The sequence below is a fragment of the Pseudorca crassidens genome, chromosome 2, assembly GCF_039906515.1.
Source record: "Pseudorca crassidens isolate mPseCra1 chromosome 2, mPseCra1.hap1, whole genome shotgun sequence".
Taxonomy (NCBI): Eukaryota; Metazoa; Chordata; class Mammalia; order Artiodactyla; family Delphinidae; genus Pseudorca; species Pseudorca crassidens.
Window position 1 is genome coordinate 112093411 of NC_090297.1, and position 19127 is coordinate 112112537.

The 19127-nt window shown below is 36.8% G+C and overlaps 1 protein-coding gene and 1 non-coding gene across 10 annotated transcripts in view; one reads left to right on the forward strand and one right to left on the reverse strand.

Moving 5' to 3' along the window:
• ASH1L (ASH1 like histone lysine methyltransferase) overlaps nt 1-19127 on the reverse strand; it is a 205285-nt gene that overhangs the window by 94107 nt on the left and 92051 nt on the right. For 8 of the 9 annotated variants that reach the window (XM_067728086.1, XM_067728081.1, XM_067728085.1 and 5 more), the window contains one exon: nt 9167-9346. The exons of the other annotated variant lie outside the window; for it this stretch is intronic. In XM_067728086.1, the coding sequence (XP_067584187.1) occupies nt 9167-9346 (180 nt within the window). The remainder of the gene's footprint in view (nt 1-9166; nt 9347-19127) is intronic. 9 annotated transcript variants of the gene reach the window in all.
• LOC137220399 (U5 spliceosomal RNA) lies at nt 627-737 on the forward strand. The gene has a single exon (XR_010941688.1). It is a non-coding gene; the product is annotated as a U5 spliceosomal RNA (small nuclear RNA).

The window sequence follows — 19127 nt, forward strand, 5'->3', positions numbered from 1 at the left end:
ACCAAACATCAGAGGACCCAAAATATATGAAGGAAACACTGACAGAATTTAAGAGAGAAACAGACAGTTGTACAATAACTGTTGGCAGAACAACAACACAGAAGATCAGTAAGTATGAGAACAACATTATAAACCAATCAGTTGTAACAGGAACAGAAATAACACTCTACCCAACAACAGCAGATTACATAGTCTTCTCAAGTGCACATGGAACATTCTTTAGGACAGACCATATGTTAGGCTACAAAATAAGTCAATAAATTAAAAAGGATTGAAACCATACAGAATATCTTTTCTGATCACAAAGGAATGAAACTAGACATGAAGGAAAACTGAAAAATTCACTTATGTGTGGAAATTAAACAACATACTCTACTCTTAAGCAACCAATGGGTCAAATAAAAAAATCAAAAGGGAAACTGGAAAATACTTTGAAATGAATGAAAACAAAAACAGAACAAAACTTACGTGATGCAGTAAAAGCAGTGCTAAGAGGAAAATTTTTATGTGAAAACACATAAATTAAAAGAGAAGAAAGATCCCAAATCAGTAACTAACTGTACAATGAACACTCAGTGGTACAGCCACTGTGGAAAAGTTTGGTGGTTCTTTTAAAAGCTGCATGTATACTCGTGCTTCTCTTCATAATCTAATGTATCTTTTGCCTTTTACTAAAGATTCATCTGGGGAGGGAAAAGCATGACTGCTGCTACAATTTTTTGAGGCCTTCTGGGGATAAACAAAAGAAATAAAAATTAAAAATAAAAATAAATTAAAGCTAAATGTAGAATTACCATATGGTCTAGCAATTTCACCCCTAAGTTTATACACAAAGGACTGAAAACAGGGACCTGAACAGATAAATGTATGCCAATGTTCACTGCAGCATTGTTCACAATACCCAAAGGCAGAAACAACCAAAGTGCCCATTAACAGAGAAACAAAATGTGCTATCTACATACAATGGAATATTACTCAGCCAGAAAAAGGAATGAAGTTCTGATACATGCTACAACATGAATGTTAAAGAGATGTTAAATAAAATAATCCATACCCAAAAACACAAATACTGTGTATGCTTCCATTTACATGGGGTACCCAGAAGAGGCAAATTATAGAGACTGAAAGTACATTAGACATTTATTATGTGCTGTGGAGAGTTTTAGAAGGAGTGGGTAGTTTTTGCTTAATTATTATAGTTTCTGTTTGAGGTAATGAAAAAATTTTGGAAATAGACAGTGGTAAATGTTGTACAACATTGTGAATATAATTAACGCCACTGAAGTGTAACCTTAAGAATAGCTAAAATGGCAAATTTTATAAGTATTTTACAATTTAAAAAATTAATAATGTAATATACCAAAAACTATTGACTTGTACACTTGAAATAGGTTAACTGTATGATATGTGAATTACATCTCAATAAAACTATCTATAAAAAAAAGAGGATAGGAAACATCTTTTAGGAGACAGGAAACAACTCTTTTAGAGAGTGAGACGCAGAAGAAACAACTAAGATTTACTTTGAGTGCCTATTGTATGCCAGTGGTTTTACATATATCATCACACTTGGGTAGCGTGGATGCGATATCAGAATTCATACTTTAGAAACAAAACAATTCAGTTTGAGATGACGAAAAAGTTCTGGAGGTGGACAGTGGTGATGTCTGCACAACAAGGTAATGTACTTAATGCTACCGAATGGTGCACTTAAAATGATTAAAATAGTAAATTTTATGCCATGTATATTTAACCACAATATAGTTAATTAAAAAATTTAAAACATGAAGCTACTCTTGTTTTAAAAAATGTTACTCTGGACACTGGTCCTGGCAATGATTTTTTTGGGTATGATACCAAAAGCAAAGGCATCAAAAGCAAAGATAAGCAAACTAAGAAGCTTCTGCACAGCACAGGAAATGATCAACAAAACAAAAACTACTAAACGGGAGAAAATATCTGCAAATTATATCTGACAAGGGGTTAATATCCAAAATTTATAAAGGACTCACTCATACAACTCAAGAGCCAAAAACCCAAACAATCTGATCAAAAAATAGGCAGATGGTCTAGACATTTTTCTAAAGAAGACATATAGAAGACCAACAGGTACATGAAAATATGTTCAATATCACTATCAGGCAAATGCGAATCAAAACCACAATGAGCTATCACCTCACACCTGTCAGAATGGCTATTATCAAAAAGACAAGAAATAACAAGTGTTGTTGAGGCTGCGGAGAAAAGGGAACCCTTGTGCACTGCTGGTGGGGATGTAAATTGGCACAGCCACTATGGAAAGCAGTATGGAGGTTCCCCAAAAATTAAAACTAGAACTACCATACGATCTAACAATTCCACTTCTGGGTATTTATCTGAAGAAAACAAAAACACTACCTTCAAAAGATATATGCACCTTCATGTTCACTGCAGCATTATTTACAATAGCCAAGATAGGGAAACAACCTAAGTGTCCACTGAGAGATGAATGGATAAAGAAAATGCTATATATGTAAGCATATACACATACACAAATACACAATGGACTATTATTCAGTCATACAAAGAATGAAATCTTGCGATTTGCGAGAATATAGACAGACCTTGAGGGCATTACGCTAAGTGAAGTAAGTCAGACAGAGAAAGACAAATACGGAATGATCTCGCCTGTATGTGGAACAAACAAATGAGGGAGTTCCCTGGTGGTCCAGGGGTTAAGAATCCGTCTTCCAATGCAGGGGATGTGGGTTCAATCCCTGGTGGGGGAACTAAGATCCCACATGCCACGGGGTAACTAAGCCCGCGGGCCACAGCTAAAGAGAAGCCTACAGCCGCGGTGAAGAGCCCAAATGTTGCAACGAAAGATCCTGCATGCCGCAACGAAGATGCGTCATGTTGCAACTAAGACCCAATGCAACCAAAATTAAATAAGTAAATATTAAACAAAAAGCAAAGGACAAACAAATGAACACCCCCCCCTACACACACACACACAACCGGCAACCAAGCTCACAGACACAGAGAACAGACTGGTGGTCGCCAGAAGCAAGAGGTACAAAATGGGTGAATGGAGTCAAAAGCTACAAACTTCCAGTTATGAAAGAAGTAAGTCATGGTAATGTAGTATACAGCATGGTAACTATAGTTAATAATACTGTATTGCATATATGAAAGTTGCTAAAAGAGTATGTTGCAAAAGTTATCATCATAAGAAAAAAAGTTTTTTAACTATGCATAGTGACAGTTTAACCAGACTTATTGTGGTGATTATTTTGCAATATTCACAAATACCTAATCATTATGTTATACATCTGAAGCCACTATAATTTTGTATGTTAATTATACTGCAATAAATAAATAAATAAATACTTCACTCAAGTTATTTTCATCATTTTCTTAGTGATTGAGATAAAAGCAGGTAAACTGAAATTTTCACCTTGTTTTGCTAAAAATGGTCTGTGTGACTTGAGCAAGTCATTTAACCTTTTAATAGCTTCAGTTTTCTCATCTGTCAAATAAAGGGTTAGGTCTAGTTGAAATGAGGGAGGCTGAGTGTGCATGGGAACAAGGGACATATGGGAATCCCTGAACTTTCTGTTCCAGGGATTTCTGCCTAAAACTGCTCTAAAAAATAGAGTTTATTAATTAACAAATAAAAATTCAAAACTACTTTATACAGGGAATGGTGTGAGGTTCAGCATTCATTCAGTCCACACTCCTATATTTAAATTGAACTTAGAACCTAGAATGTTCCTAAAGCATTTCAGGGGAAAATTAACCATATTCTGGTGTTTAATCCAACCTTAACCACTAGATTATCTATAACAAATAAATTTTAATCCACTACCCTTTGAGCCTCAGTTTCTGACAAGCAGCATGATTCAGTGGTAAAACAAGAATGGTGAGACCTCTAAGTGTTCAAAACCCCAGTAATGATTTCGATGATAAATTTTATAAACTTAGTAAGTTCCTTAACTTTTCTGTGTCAATTTCTTAAATAGTAGATAGTAACCCTTACTTTACCATTTCCCACAGATTTAATATGAAAGCATTCTGAAAATTTAAATAATATATCAAATGTAAGATGGCACCATGCTTTCATTTTATTTCCAAAGATACATACTATTTTGAGGAAATGACAGCTAAGTGTAAACATTATGTGTTATACATGTAATATAAATAATAATATAGTGTTATATAATATATAATAAATACATCTATATTTTACATATATAATTCCCATGCAAACAAGCAATATTCTGTAAGCTTGAAAATTACAGTTATCCCATTTCCTGTAATAGATTTAGTGCTCAAAAGTAGCCCATAAATCAAAGGAAGTATATGAGGAGAGTTTCTTATTTTAAAAAACTTAGAAGTCACAGTATCTGAGAGCCAGGATAACCTTAAGATATGAACTGTGTAGTTCAACAGCTTCACTTTATACATCAAGCTTCATTTTTACCACTCCCAGAGAAACTTAAGTATTCTGCCCAAAACATTACACGACAGTGGCAGTACTTTTAGGAGTACTAAAAGTAGAAACCTTACCCCACAAACGTAGAACTAAGGGCTCCCTTCAAAGTAGTGTTAATTTTTCGATATTTTGCTCTTCACCATAATGTATACTCTAAAGTCTGAAGTTCACTCTCCAATTCACCTGATTTATATCTGATATTTCATATTCTTAAAACTCCTATTAGATAAAATTTAAATTCCAAAAGTAATATAGCATTTTTATAACTTCACGCAATAAAGACACATAGAAAATAAGAAGTAAAAACCTCATTACCCCATTCCGAATCCTATAACCTAGAAGGGTATAGCAGGCACAATAATATGCAACCCCCTCCCCAAATCAAAATCCCCAGAAGCTGGGAATATGTAGAAGAAATTGAGGTTTCTAATCTGTTGATTTTGAGATAGGGAGATTATTCTGGATTATCTGGCTGGGCCCAACTTAATCACAAGTGTCCTTATAAATGGAAGAGGAACAAAAATGAGGCAGTCAGTGGGAAAAAAAAAAAGTGAAAACAGAACCAATGTTGAAGTGATTCAATGTGAGGATTCAACTTGTCACTGCTGGTTCTGAAGACAGAAGGGGCCCCAAGCCAAGGAATTCTGGAAAGGCAAGAAAAAGAATTCTACTCTAGAGCCTCCAGAAGGAACACACAGCTATGCTAACACCTTGATTTTAGCCTAGAGAGATCGATTTTGACTATAAAATAAATTTGACTTGCTTTAAGCAACTTAAATAATTTATTACAGCAGGCATAGAAAACTAATACACAGGTTAATAGTTTGATGACTATAATACTAAGACATTCTTTGGTGCCTATATACATGTACATAGTAATAGAGGTTTTCTTAAACCAAGGAGTACTGGCTGTACCACTTTTATCTGGTGTATTAATGACATCATCACACACCTAGGAATAAAAAAAACCCATCAGGATCATCACTAACTCTAGCCCAATCCTTTCATCCAATCAGTCTTTAATTCATTTCAATTTTAATGTAAAAAATGTTCAAGAATCCACCCTTTCCAACATCCAGCCACCTTAGCTATCACCTCAGCTCATGACATGACTTCTATCCTGGAGAACCACAAAGGTGTCCTGCTTCCTAACTCGTCTTCTAACTTCTAATATTTCCTCATCTAATTAATTTCCCATACTGATACTGGAGTCTAATCTTGATCCAATTTTAACTGAATCACACCCTCCCCTCACAGTTCTTTAAAATCTAAAATGATTTATATAAAAAAGAGTAAACTTGCAATGTCCTTGTACCATTCTGTGATCCAAAAAACAAATTTCCCTAACATGGAGGACTTTTAGGGCAATGAAACTATTCTGTGACACTACTGTGGTAGATACATGTCATTATACATTTACCAAAACCCATAGAAAGCACAGCACCAAGAGTGAACCCTAATGCCTACTATGAACTTTGGGTGATACTGTGTCAATACAGGTTCATTGATTGTAATAAAGGTACCACTGTGGTGCAGGATGTCCATAGTAGGGGATGTTGTGCATGCATAAGGACAGGGGGTATATGCAAAATCTCTATACTTTCCAACAATTCTGTTGTGAACCTAAAACTGCTCTGAATAATTGTTTATTAATTTAAAAAACAAAACAAACAATCCCCACCCCAATTGCTACCAACAAAAAACAGCCAGCCCACAAAAATATATTGGCTTCACAGTTTGTAAGAATGCACACGTGTACTATTTGATCTGTTTTAAAAGATATTCCAAAATACGGCTTCCCTGGTGGCGCAGTGGTTGAGAGTCCGCCTGCTGATGCAGGGGACGCAGGTTCGTGCCCTGGTCCGAGAGGATCCCACACGCCACGGAGCGGCTGGGCCCATGAGCCATGGCCGCTGAGCCTGCGTGTCCGGAGCTTGTGCTGCGCAGCTGGAGAGGCCACAACAGTGAGAGGCCCGCGTACCGAAAAAAAATAAAATAAAAAATATCCAAAATAAACCATTTTCTTCTCATTTATTTCTATGCGATGAAGAGCTAGTTCTAACATAAACAAGGTCCTTTTCAGAGTGAAAGACTTTTATCTGACTAGAGACATTTTAAAACACTAATGTAGTTGATGATACTGATCTTTTGAGGAACAGTCTGATTTTATTATTAATCTCTCATTTTTAGAAATTTAATCCAGAAGAAGTACATCAGTCAAAAAGTAGAAGTAAAACTTTAACTACAGTGAGTTCCCTGGTGGTCCGGTGGCTAAGACTCTACGCTCCCAATGCAGGGAGCACGGGTTTGATCGCTGGTCAGGGAACTAGATCCCACATGCCGCAACGAAGATCCCGCACTTAGCAACGAAGAACCCACATGCTGCAACTAAGACCCGGCATAACCAAATATTAAAAAAAAAAAAAAAACGCAAAACCAAAAACCAAAACTTGAAATATAGTTTTTAGCGGAGAACTTTATACCTGCTTTTCTATTCAGCAAAAACATTCCTTTAAAATCGTAACTGTATTAGATCTTCCCCAAATGCATTTTCATTTTCTCATTTGTAGTGACAATGCTATTTTTTTTTCAGGCATTGTCACCTGAAATAATGACCATTATTTCTCAGCCTTCCCTGTGGCTGAAGTATGGTTACACGACTATGTTTCAGTCAGTAACTGTAAATGAGGTTTTGAAGTTTCCTTTCTTAGTCAGATTAGCTGCTATAATGAATTACCATAGACTTGGTGGTCTAAGTAACAAAATTTTATTTCTCACTGTTCTGGAGGCTGGGAAGTTCAAGATCAGGGCTGGGTTCTAAGTGAGAGCCCTCTTCCTGGCTTGCAGATACTGCTTTCTTGTTGTATACTCACATAGTAGAGAGAGAAATCATCTCTCTCTGTGTCTCTCTTTATAAGGATGTTAATCTCATTCAGGAGGGCTCCACCCAAATAACCTATAATTATTCAATACTTCCCAAAGGCCCCATCTCTCAATATCATCACACTGGGGATTAGGGGTTCAATATATGAAATTTCAGGGGAACACATTCACTCCATAATGCTTCCTTACAAAGAAGGTACAATACTTGTTTTTTACTCCCTTTTCCTCTTTTATCCTCTCTGTAATGAAGACCTTATGGCAGTTATGTTGGAACAAAAGGTAACCATAGGAACGCAAGCTTAGTGTTGAAATGGAAGAACAGAAAAAAAGGAGTCTAGGTCCCTGAAGACACTGTGAAGATACCATGTTAACTCTGAACTGTGTACTTCACAACTTTTTTTAAATTAAAGGAAAATAAATGTTTATCTTTAAAAAGTCTTGGTTATTTGAGGGGGTTTCTTATCATTGGCAGCTGAAACTAAGCCTAACTAATAAAACGTTTTCATGACCCAAGCAGCAGAAATGGAGTACAAAGAGTTTATGTGATACCTACCTCAGTGGCAAATTAATGAAAGATCTTTTCAATGCAAAATAAAGTGTTGTGATTTATATGTTGATCACTTTAACCATACCAAGTCAGATGTATCTCTAAAATGTAACTGTTCCTCTTTCAATTTCATTCTTTTCTTGCCTAAATTCAAGAATTCCTCATGACCTTTTGATGGATACTGTGAATTTCTGCCATTAGTAACTCTCTCATTCAATTCATTTTCCACTCTGTTGCCAGAGTTATTTTTTATTTTATTTTTTTTTTGCAGTACATGGGCCTCTCACTGTTGTGGCCTCTCCCGCTGCGGAGCACAGGCTCCGGATGTGCAGGCTCAGCGGCCATGGCTCACAGGCCTAGCCGCTCCGCGGCATGTGGGATCTTCCCGGACCGGGGCACGAACCCATGTCCCCTGCATCGGCAGGCGAACGCTGAACCACGGCGCCACCAGGGAAGCCCAGCCAGAGTTATCTTAAAACACAAATTTGCACTTCCTTTTCTAAAAATAGTATTTTAAATTTCCTATAGCTTAGTGGGATAAATATCTTAAGAGTCAGTAAAGTCCACGGTCCCTATCACACAATGCTTATTTTCCACAACACCACATTTCAGAAAAAGTGAACTTCTGAGTTGTTCTAATACATGAAAAGTCTTCGCATCCTAGTATGTGCCTTGGTACATGCTATCCTAACTGGAATGCCCTTCTCCATCTTGCAAACTACTGCTGAATGTCCAAAACCTAACTCAAGTATACTCTGTGAACTACTTCTTAATGAATGATATAGTGAGTTGATAGCTCTCTGGGGTTTTAAAATGTTTCCATCAGAGGACTTATCAAGCTGAACTTTCCCAATGGAATATGAAGTTCTTAAAAATAAGAAGTATTTTACTCATCTGGCAAATAGTTTGGAACACAGCATTTAACAAATGAGGAATGAATGTAGAAAACCATCAAGATCATTTTAGATACAAGCAGAGTGTCCCTTTTCTTAATTTCAATTAACAAAACAGGCATCATTAGAATCCAAACTACAGAAATATAATCTAGAAAGGCAGAGAGAAGATAAAGATCAGGGAAAATAATTAGCCCCAAACAACATATCATGAGTACAGTGAACACTGAGGTGTTTGTGATGAGATTTGTATTTGTGTATATTACATTTGTATTGTTTCTTGTTTTTCTTGATAGTCAAAGTATTATTTAAAACATGGAAGAATGACAGGTCTTTAAAGGATGTCAGCTGATAGGTACCACTACTTACTCTGTAGTTTTGTAAACATCAGAATACAGCCCTGCTTTCTGATACTTCTTCTTTGGGGGACGTGGGGCCTTCTTTTCTCTTGGGATGAGAGAAAGCACAGGCTGCAAGGTACTTTCAGGTTCGGGAGGTTTGGCTGGGGTTTCAGGAGGACTGGGAATCTCAACTGCTGCTTCAGTAAAGCTAGAAAGAGAAGTTTAAAGATAATTTTATGGTGAAATTTTTTTCCTACAAATAATTATCTATTTAAAAAAACATCAGAGCAATTATAAAAAGAGACATGTGGACTTCCTCATCTGGTCATGCTGGAGTAACAGATACCAGATTTCTGTCCTCCTGACAGAAACTAATAGAAACACGGCAAAGTACAATAAACCTGAAGTAAGTTTATGAAACAATTATCAGACACTGGACAACAGTGACTATAGCACTGTGATCCCTGAGAAAATTGGAAATAAAATAGAAAGAGATGATTCCTATAACCACTTTGCCTTTACAAGGACTGAGGTAGAGGGAGTAGAGCCAAAGCAGAGAATGGCCAACTTAATGAGTTGAAAAGAGATCAGAATATGGAGAGGCTGAGGTAGTTAGAATTTGTGAGGCAGAGTACTGGAGTGGAGAAAGCTATGGAGAAAAATAACTCTAGAAATCGGTGTAAGGGTCTCCTTTAGTACATTGCTAAATACTAAGTTTGTGTATGTGCAAGGTGAAATTCCATAAGGCCGGACAAAGAACCACCAGAGTATTATAACCTAAACAATTTCCAGAGCTCCCACATGATGACAGATACTCAGATTCCACTAGGGAGAGTGAAAGACACTGCCCAACACTGTGGGCATTCAATAGAGATCCCAGAGGGTAACATTATCCATTTTTGTAGGGCTCAACTATCTCTGGAATAAAAGCCAGCTCTAATAAAGCTTAAAAACTAACTTCAAAAGAATCCAAACCAATCCACAAGTAACTTAACTGCCTACCAAAATAAAATCGAACATACAGAAAAGAACAAAAAACATACACACAATAATGTGACATTTACAATATTAAAAAATTCAAAATGAAAAAAAAGAGCAATGACCAAAATTTTTCTAAATTTGATAAAAAGTATAAACCCAAAGTTCCAAGAAGCTAAACAAAGCAGAAGCAATATAAACTAAAAAAAAAATCAAGTATGGCATATCATAATAAACTTCCTGAAAACTATTGATGAAGAAAATAAAAAGAGCCAGAGAAAAAATACACAGTCTATACAGGAGTACAAAAATAAGAATGAATGCAGATTTCATGTCTGAAATAATGCAAGCCAGAAGGCAATGAAAAGACATCTGGAAGTGCTAAAAGGAAGGGGAGGGGAGGAGCCTGTCAAAAGAGAATTCTAAATCAATCAAAAACATCTTTAAAAATTAAGGTGAATATAGTTCCAGGCAAAGATGGAACAGACACTTCTACCTATCCTCCCATTAAGTACAACTAAAAACCCTTGAAATTATATATAAAATAAACATAAGCACACAGATTGGCTAGGTACCTTGGGACCTAAGCAATGACATATCAGGGAATTTCCTAGATTTTCTTTTTGCCTCATACTTAATAGTGAAAGACTGAATACAGTTTCCCAAATATCAATGAAAAGACAAATGTCTGCTCTCATAACTTAAATTCAACATCAGTTAAAGGTCGAAGCCAGTGCAAAAGGACAATAAAAAGAAAAAAATATAGAAGTGTGAGTCCTCCAATTTTGTTCTTTTTCTTCAAGATTGTTTTGGCTATTTGGAATCCCTTGAGATTCCTCATGAATTTTAGGATGGATTTTTCTATTTCACAGAAAACATCACTGGGATTTTAATACGGATTGCACTGAATCTGTAGATCACTTTGGGTAGTACTGATATCTTAAGTCTTCCACCCCATAAACACAGGCTTTTCTTTTTCTTGCCTAACTGCTCTGGTTAGGAATTTCAATACAAAATTGTACTGAAGCGGCAAAAGTGGGCTTCCTTTCCTAGTTTCTGATAATAGTGGAAAACCTCTGTCTTTCACCACTGAAGTGGTCAGCTGTGGGTTTTTTACATATAGCTTTTATTAGGTTGAGGTAGTTTCTTTTTATTCCTAGATTGCTAGCTTTTTATCATGAACATGTGTTAGATTTTTGTCAAAAAATTTTCTGCATTTACTGATATGACCATGTGATATTTCTTCTTTAGCCTGTTAACGTGATTTTCAAATGTTGAACAAGTTTTGTATAACTGGGATAAATCTTACTTGGTTATGAGATGGATTGGCTTCATATTTTATTTTATTTTTTCCTATTCTCCTTATAGCCAAATTCATTTTTTCTGTGCCTTACCTTATGTTTCTTCCTCCTAAAATCAAAAATGTTTTCTGCTTTCCTGCTTATATGTGTCTGTATATATTCTACATATATAAACTCTTCAAGTGCCATGTTTCTCCAAGTTCTGTCTATAGACCATGTATATCAGAATCACCTTGGGGGTTTTAAAGGAAATGCAAATGCCTACTCATAGAATTTTAAAAATTCTTATTAAGGAGATCTGAGATGGACACTTCCTAACCTTGCTGGTCCCTAATACCCGGCACTGTGCACTCTCATTACAAGAGCATCCTTCTTATCCCACTCGGGCTCTGACACCGTAGGCTGGGTTAACATTCCCTTGCCCTCGCCCCATAACCCAACTCTTCACCTCAATTAGCCTCCCAGCTCAGGGTCACCATGGTTTCCACATCCCATACAGATACCTACCAAATGGCTTTACGACTGAATTCTTCAGGAAAGAAAAGAGAAAGAAGAAGAGGTAAGGTATTTTAAAATATGGCTTTATGGGAATTCCCTGGCAGTCCAGTGGTTAGGACTCAGTGCTTTCACTGCCATGGCCTGGGTTCAATCCCTGGTCAGGGAACTAAGATCTCACAAGCCACGTGGCACAGCCAAAAAATTTAAAAATAAATAAAATAAAATATGGCTTATGATATATTTATCTACATTAAGACAATACATGGTTTATTTTTGTGGCTTTTTTTTTGCTTTATAAAAACAAAATCAGTTAGTATATCATTTTTAGGGTCTTGTTTCTTTCATTTAATCTTGTCTAAGACTCATTCATTATCATTACATGTCAGTTATAATTCATTAATTTTTATTACCATATCATATTCCATTGTACAAAAAACTATAATATACTTATTCCTTTTCCTGTTAATCTGGGATATTTCCAGTTTCTATATATTATAATCAATCTTGCTACTACTTTTCCAAAAAATGCTTTCTGGTGATCATTGGGCAGGAGTTTTCCTAAACTGTGTAAAAGGTAATTGCTGGATCATACTGGGTTGTTTTGAAATACTTTCTTGGTTACATACTCTGGATACCAAAAATGTATAAATTATATCTTATTCTTTTTTTTTTTTTTTTTTTTTGCAGTACACGGGCCTCTCACTGTTGTGGCCTCTCCCGTTGTGGAGCACAGGCTCCAGACGCGCATGCTCAGCAGCCATGGCTCACGGGCCCAGCCACTCCGCGGCATGTGGGATCTTCACGGACCGGGGCACAAACCCGCGTCCCCTGCATCGGCAGGCGGACTCTCAACCACTGCGCCACCAGGGAAGCCCTATAAATTATATCTTATAAATTTCTTCTCCCAGTTTGTAGCAAATCTTCATACATTTATTCGGATGATGTTTGATAAACGGAAATTCTTAGTTTTAATAATAATGCAGTATATCAATCTTTACCTGTATGCTTACTGCTTTTGATATCTTGTTTATGAACTCCTTTCTGAGAAACAAGGTCATAAAGTTTTCCTCCTTCTGTATTAGCCTTTAAAAGTTTGAAGGTTTGCTTTTTACACTTATGTATTTATTTAACCACCTGGGAACTGACTTTTATACATGGATTAAGACAGAATCCAATTTCATTCCCATTCCTATGCAATATCAACTTCTGGGGCACCATTTATTGAATATAATTTTATTTCCTTATTGATATGTAGTGTCACCTCCATCATATAGCAAGCTTGCATGTATGGATCCGTTTCTCTTATCCAATTCTATATTCAGTTCCACGCTAGCTCAATATACCATAGCTTAAAATTAAGTCTTGGGGCAAATCCATTGTTTCATTCAGTGATTCCATTCCTAGGTATATACCCTAGAGGAATTAGTGTCCATATCCACCAGTGAACATTAGAGGAATGTTAAGAGCAGCATTTTTGGGTAATAGTGTCAAAATGAAAATAACCCAACAGTAAAACAGAAAAACTCTATATCTGCATCAACATGGATGGATCTAGAGATTATCATACTCATCGAAGTAAGTCAGAAAGAGAAAGACAAATACCATATGTTATCACTTACACGTGGAATCTAAAATACGACACAAATGAACCTATCTACAAAACAGAAACAGACTCACAGACATAGAGAACAGACTTGTGGTTGCCAAGGGGGAGGAGAGGTGGGGAAGGAAAGGATTGGGAGTTTGGGATTAGCAAGTGCAAACTAGTATATATAGTATGGATAAACAAGGTCCTACTGTATAGCACAGGCAACTATATTCAATATCCTGTGATAAACCATAAATAGAAAAGAATATGAAAAAAATATATATGTATAACTGAGTCACTTTGATGTACAGCAGAAATTAACACATTGTAAATCAACTATACTTCAAAAAAATTAAAAAAAAAGGAAGACTATTACATACAAACAATGGATAACTATAAAATAACAAAAAGGAGGTAACTACAGCAACATGCAACAACAGAGATGGTTTTACATTTATATGTTGAGCAAAAAAGGTGAGGCACAAAAGCATGTGTCCTGTATAATTCCATTTCAGTGAAGTCCAGGAAGGATAAACTAAACTATATTGTCTACATTGACACTTAAATGGTATGAAAAAAGGTAAAATTCAGGAGATTGATTATAGCTACTGGCAAGGAAGTGGTGTATGACTGGGAAAGAACATGGGATGCTACCAATGTTCTATATGTTCACCTGTTCTGTATCTACATAGGTGTTAACTTTATAAAAAAATTTTTTAGGGCTTCTGTGGTGGCACAGTGGTTAAGAATCTGCCTGCCAATACAGGGGACATGGGTTCAAGCCCTGGCCTGGGAAGATCCCACATGCTGCGGAGCAACTAAGCCTGTGCTCTGCAACAAGAGAAGCCACCGTAATGAGAAGCCCGCGCACCCACCACGAAAGAAAGGCTGCGCACAGCAACGAAGACCCAATGCTGCCAAAAACAAATAAATAAATTTATTAAAAATAATTTTTTAAACTGGTTACTTCTATTTATACACTTTCTGTATGTGTATTCCTCTTCAAACTCCCTTCATATTCTCTAAAGAGTTTTAATGAGACTGAAATGATCTTTTTAAAGAGAGATAGAACCCTCTTTTAAACCTGGTCCTGGTGCTTTCGTGTGGCAAGACGTCGCAGATTCAATTTACATTACAGAAGCACAAAGGGTATTTCTTTCTGAGTAGGTATTTTTCCTAGGAATACAGCACATACATTTCAACTGAGTTTTACAATTTGTTGGGCATAAAGTTCTTAGAGTACTCACATTTTAATCTCTCATATATAGCTTATTTCCTTTTTAGTTCCTAATTTTATTATTCCCTTTCTCTTCCTTTATTGATCAACCTTACCAGAAGTTTGTATATTTTATTCGTTATCATTAGTATTACAAACTTTGGTCTTCAGTGACTCTCTCTACTGTACCTTAGTTTTATTTTGTTAATTTAATGTATATGTTTTATCTCTGTCCTTTACATTTTGGGGCTTATTCTCATTTTTCTAATTTCTTTTCTTTTTTAAATAAATTTAAAAATTTTGGCTGCAATGGGTCTTCGTTGCTGCACACGGGCTTTCCCTAGTTGCGGTGAGGGGGGGGGTTACGCTTCGTTAGAGTGTGCAGGCTGCTCATTGCGGTGGCTTCTCTTGTTGTGGAGCACAGGCTCCAGGTGCACGGGCTTCAGTAGTTGTTGCTTGTGGGCTTAGTTGCTCCGCGGCACGTGGAATCTTCCCAGACCAAGGCTCAAACCCGTGTTCCTTTCATTAGCAGGCGGATTCTTAACCACTGTGCCACCAGGGAAGTCCCATTGTTTTTAGAATTTCTTAATTGGACTCTTTGTAACCAAGAAGGACCCTATGGGGTCTTCCCAGGACAGACCCCTCCCCTATATCCTCTGCTTATTTCCTCTCTGAAGTACCTAGATAATAGTATCTGATGCACATTTCCTGAAGTTGTTTTACAGATGCTAAAACCAAATGGGAGAAATTACTTACTTGATGATCATAAGCACCACAGACCTACTGGCACCTAAGGACTGATAATCTTAACCTCTGTGACACCACCCTGTTACCTCACCATCAACCAATTGCAGATTTGTGCATGAGCTGATCATATACCTGGGATGCCCCTCCCTCACCTTGCCTTTAAAGATGCTTTCCTAAGCCCAGAGATAAATCCATGCACTTATGGTCACCTAATCTATGACAAAGGAGGCAAGAATATACAATGGAGAAAAGACAGCCTCTTCAGTAAGTGGTGCTGGGAAAACTGGACAGCTACATGTAAAAGAATGAAATCAGAACACTCCCTAACACCATACACAAAAATAAACTCAAAATGGATTAAAGACCTGAATGCAAGGCAGACACTATAAAACTCTTAGAGGAAAACATAGGCAGAAAAGTCTTTGACATAAATTACAGTAAGATCTTTTTAGACCCACTTCCTAGAGTAATGAAAATAAAAACAAAAATAAACAAAAGGGACCTAATTAAACTTAAAAGCTTTTGCACAGCAAAGGAAGCCATAAACAAGACGAAAAGACAACCGTGAGAATGGGAGAAAATATTTGCAAATGAAGCAGGTGAGAAAAGATTAACCTCCAAATTATACAAACAGCTCATGCAGCTCACTATGAGAAAGACAAACAACCCAATCAAAAAATGGGCAGAAGACCTAAATAGACATTTCTCCAAAGAAGACATACAGATGGCCAACACACACATGAAAGAATGCTCAACATCACTAATTATTAGAGAAATGCAAATCAAAACTACAATGAGGTATCACCTCACACTGGTCAGAATGGCCATCATCAAAAAATCTACAAACAATAAATGCTGGAGAGGGTGTGGAGAAAAGGGAACCCTCTTGCACTGCTGGGAATGTAAATTGATACGGCCACCTATGGAGAACAGTATGGTGGGTTCCTTAAAAAACTATATATAGAACTACCATATGACCCAGCAACCATAACTGAAAAAAAGACACATGCACCCCAATGTTCACTGCAGCACTATTTACAATAGCCAGGATATGGAAGCAACCTAAATGTCCATCAACAGAAGAATGGATAAAGAAGATGTGGTACATCTATACAATGGAATATTACACAGCCATAAAAAGGAACAAAACTGGGTCATTTGTAGAGAAGTGGATGGACCTAGAGACTGTCATGAAGAGTGAAGTAACTCAGAAAGAGAAAAACAAATATTGTCTGTTAACGCATATATGTGGAGTCTAGAAAAATGGTACAGATGATCTTATTTGCAAAGCAGAAATAGAGACAAAGATGTAGAGAACAAACGAATGGATACCAAGAGCGAAAGGAGGGAGGTGGGATGAATTGGGAGATTGGGATTGACATATATACACTATCAATATCATGTATAAAATAGATAACTAATGAGAACCTACTGTATATAGCTCAGGGAACTCTACTCAATGCTCTGTGGTGACCTAAATGGGAAGGAAATCCAAAAAAGAGGGGATATATGTATATGTATAGCTGATTCACTTTGCTGTACAGCAGAAACTAACACAACATTGTAGAGAACTATACTCCACTAAAGATTAATTTTAAAAATTAAAGATAAAAATGTTTTCCTAAAACCCATCAGGGAATTCGGGCTTTTTAAGCACTACCTGTCCTGAACTCCTTGCTTGGCATCCTGTAATAAATGCTGCACTTTCCCTCATCACAACCTGGTATCATTAGTTTGGCTTTACTGTGTACCAGCGAGCAGACACAAGTTTTGTTTGGTAATATCCTCATTTGTAAATTTTCAGCATTCTTGAAAATAATATAAGCATTAATGGCTATGAATATCCCTCTAGTACCTCTTTAGATACATCCCACAAATTTCAATATGTAGCACAGTATTTACTCAGTTCTAAATATTTTTAATATTTTAATAATTTTATTTTTTTACATGAGTTTAAAAATTTTTTCTTTTTTCCTTTTAGATCCAGGATTTGAACGCAGGGTTTTCTGAATCTAGAACCCAGCTCATAATCATTACAATATTCTTTTGCATTCTGGTTTGTTATTAATCAATGAATAGTGATCAAACTCTTTAACATGGTGTACAAGGACCTCTGCAAGATCTGGTCCCTACCACCTTTTCTCTAGACCCATTTGACACCATACTACTCTAATTAACGTGTTTTGGCCGCAAAACGTTTCTTTCATTTCCCTGAACCTGTCATGCTTTTTCATACTTACCAGTCTAAAATGTATGCTCTGGTGTTGCTCCTCTAAATAACAAAGTCTGTTCTTCAGATTTTACCTTAGTCATTACTTCCACAAAAAAACTGAGTCAATTACCTCTAATATAAGCTCATAAACCTAAATAATTCTTCATAATAGTTAGAATGTAAGAACCATGAGGACAGGGAATATTTCTATATTTGCTTACAACTGTATTTACCCTCAGCACATGAAATAATTTTGCAATAAATAATTTAGAAATAAATTAAGAGGGACTTCCCTGGTGGTGCAGTGGTTAAGAATCTGCCTGGCAATGCAGGTGACATGGGTTCGAGCCCTGGTCCAGGAAGATCCCACATGCTGCGGAGCAACTAAGCCCGTGTGCCACAAATACTGCGCTGTGCTCTAGAGCCTGAGAGCCACAACTACTGAGCCCACGTGACACAACTAGTGAAGCCTGCACGCCTGGAGCTCATGCTCCGCAACAAGAGAAGCCACTGCAGTGAGAAGCCCGTACACTGCAACGAAGAGTAGCCCCTGCTTGCTGCAAGTAGAGAAAGAAGGTGTGCAGCACCGAAGACCCAACGCAGCCAAAAATAAATAAATATATTTAAAAAATAAAATAAAGAAACAAATGAACAAACTCCTGCTATATAACAAGTGCTACAGTAGGTTCCAGTTCGAGAAAGGTGAAAAACTGTTGCTATCTCTGGGAACTCACTGTGCCATGTCCTTACCTACACAATCTCTTCAGGGTGGAAACTGTATCTTTCTCTTTATAATCTCCTCAAATTCCAGAATATAATTTTGTGGAAAATAAGTGTTTAATGTTGCTGACTAATGCTACTAGAACTTGCTGGAACAGAAGGGCTTATCTGAAATAAAGCCTTTTCTCTGAGGCGCGTTTTTAACATGACCCTTCCTAAAGTGATTGGTTAAGATGTCTCAAATTGTCACTTTCTTACTATAGCGAAGGCAAAAGTCATTCTGTTTGTAGATATTTTAAAAGCCTCAGTAATGAAAACAGAAATAACAGATTGATAACAAAACAGACTGATGGGAAGAGAATATAAAAATATAAAAGAAGACCCTAAGACCCAAAGATATTTAAGAATTTATATGATAAAGGTATCATTTCAAACAAGTAGGGAAATGATGATCAATTAATAGTGCTAAGACCGCCATGTAAAAATACAAAAAATTGTGCTTCCCTGGTGGCGCAGTGGCTGAGAGTCTGCCTGCCGATGCAGGGGACACAGGTTCGTGTCCTGGTCCAGGAAGATCCCACATGCCGCGGAGCAGCTGGGCCCATGAGCCATGGCCGCTGAGCCTGCACATCCAGAGCCTGTGCTCCGCAACGGGAGAGGCCACAACGGTGTGAGGCCCGCGTACCACAAAAAAATCCAAAAAAACAAAAAAACAAAAAATTTAAATCT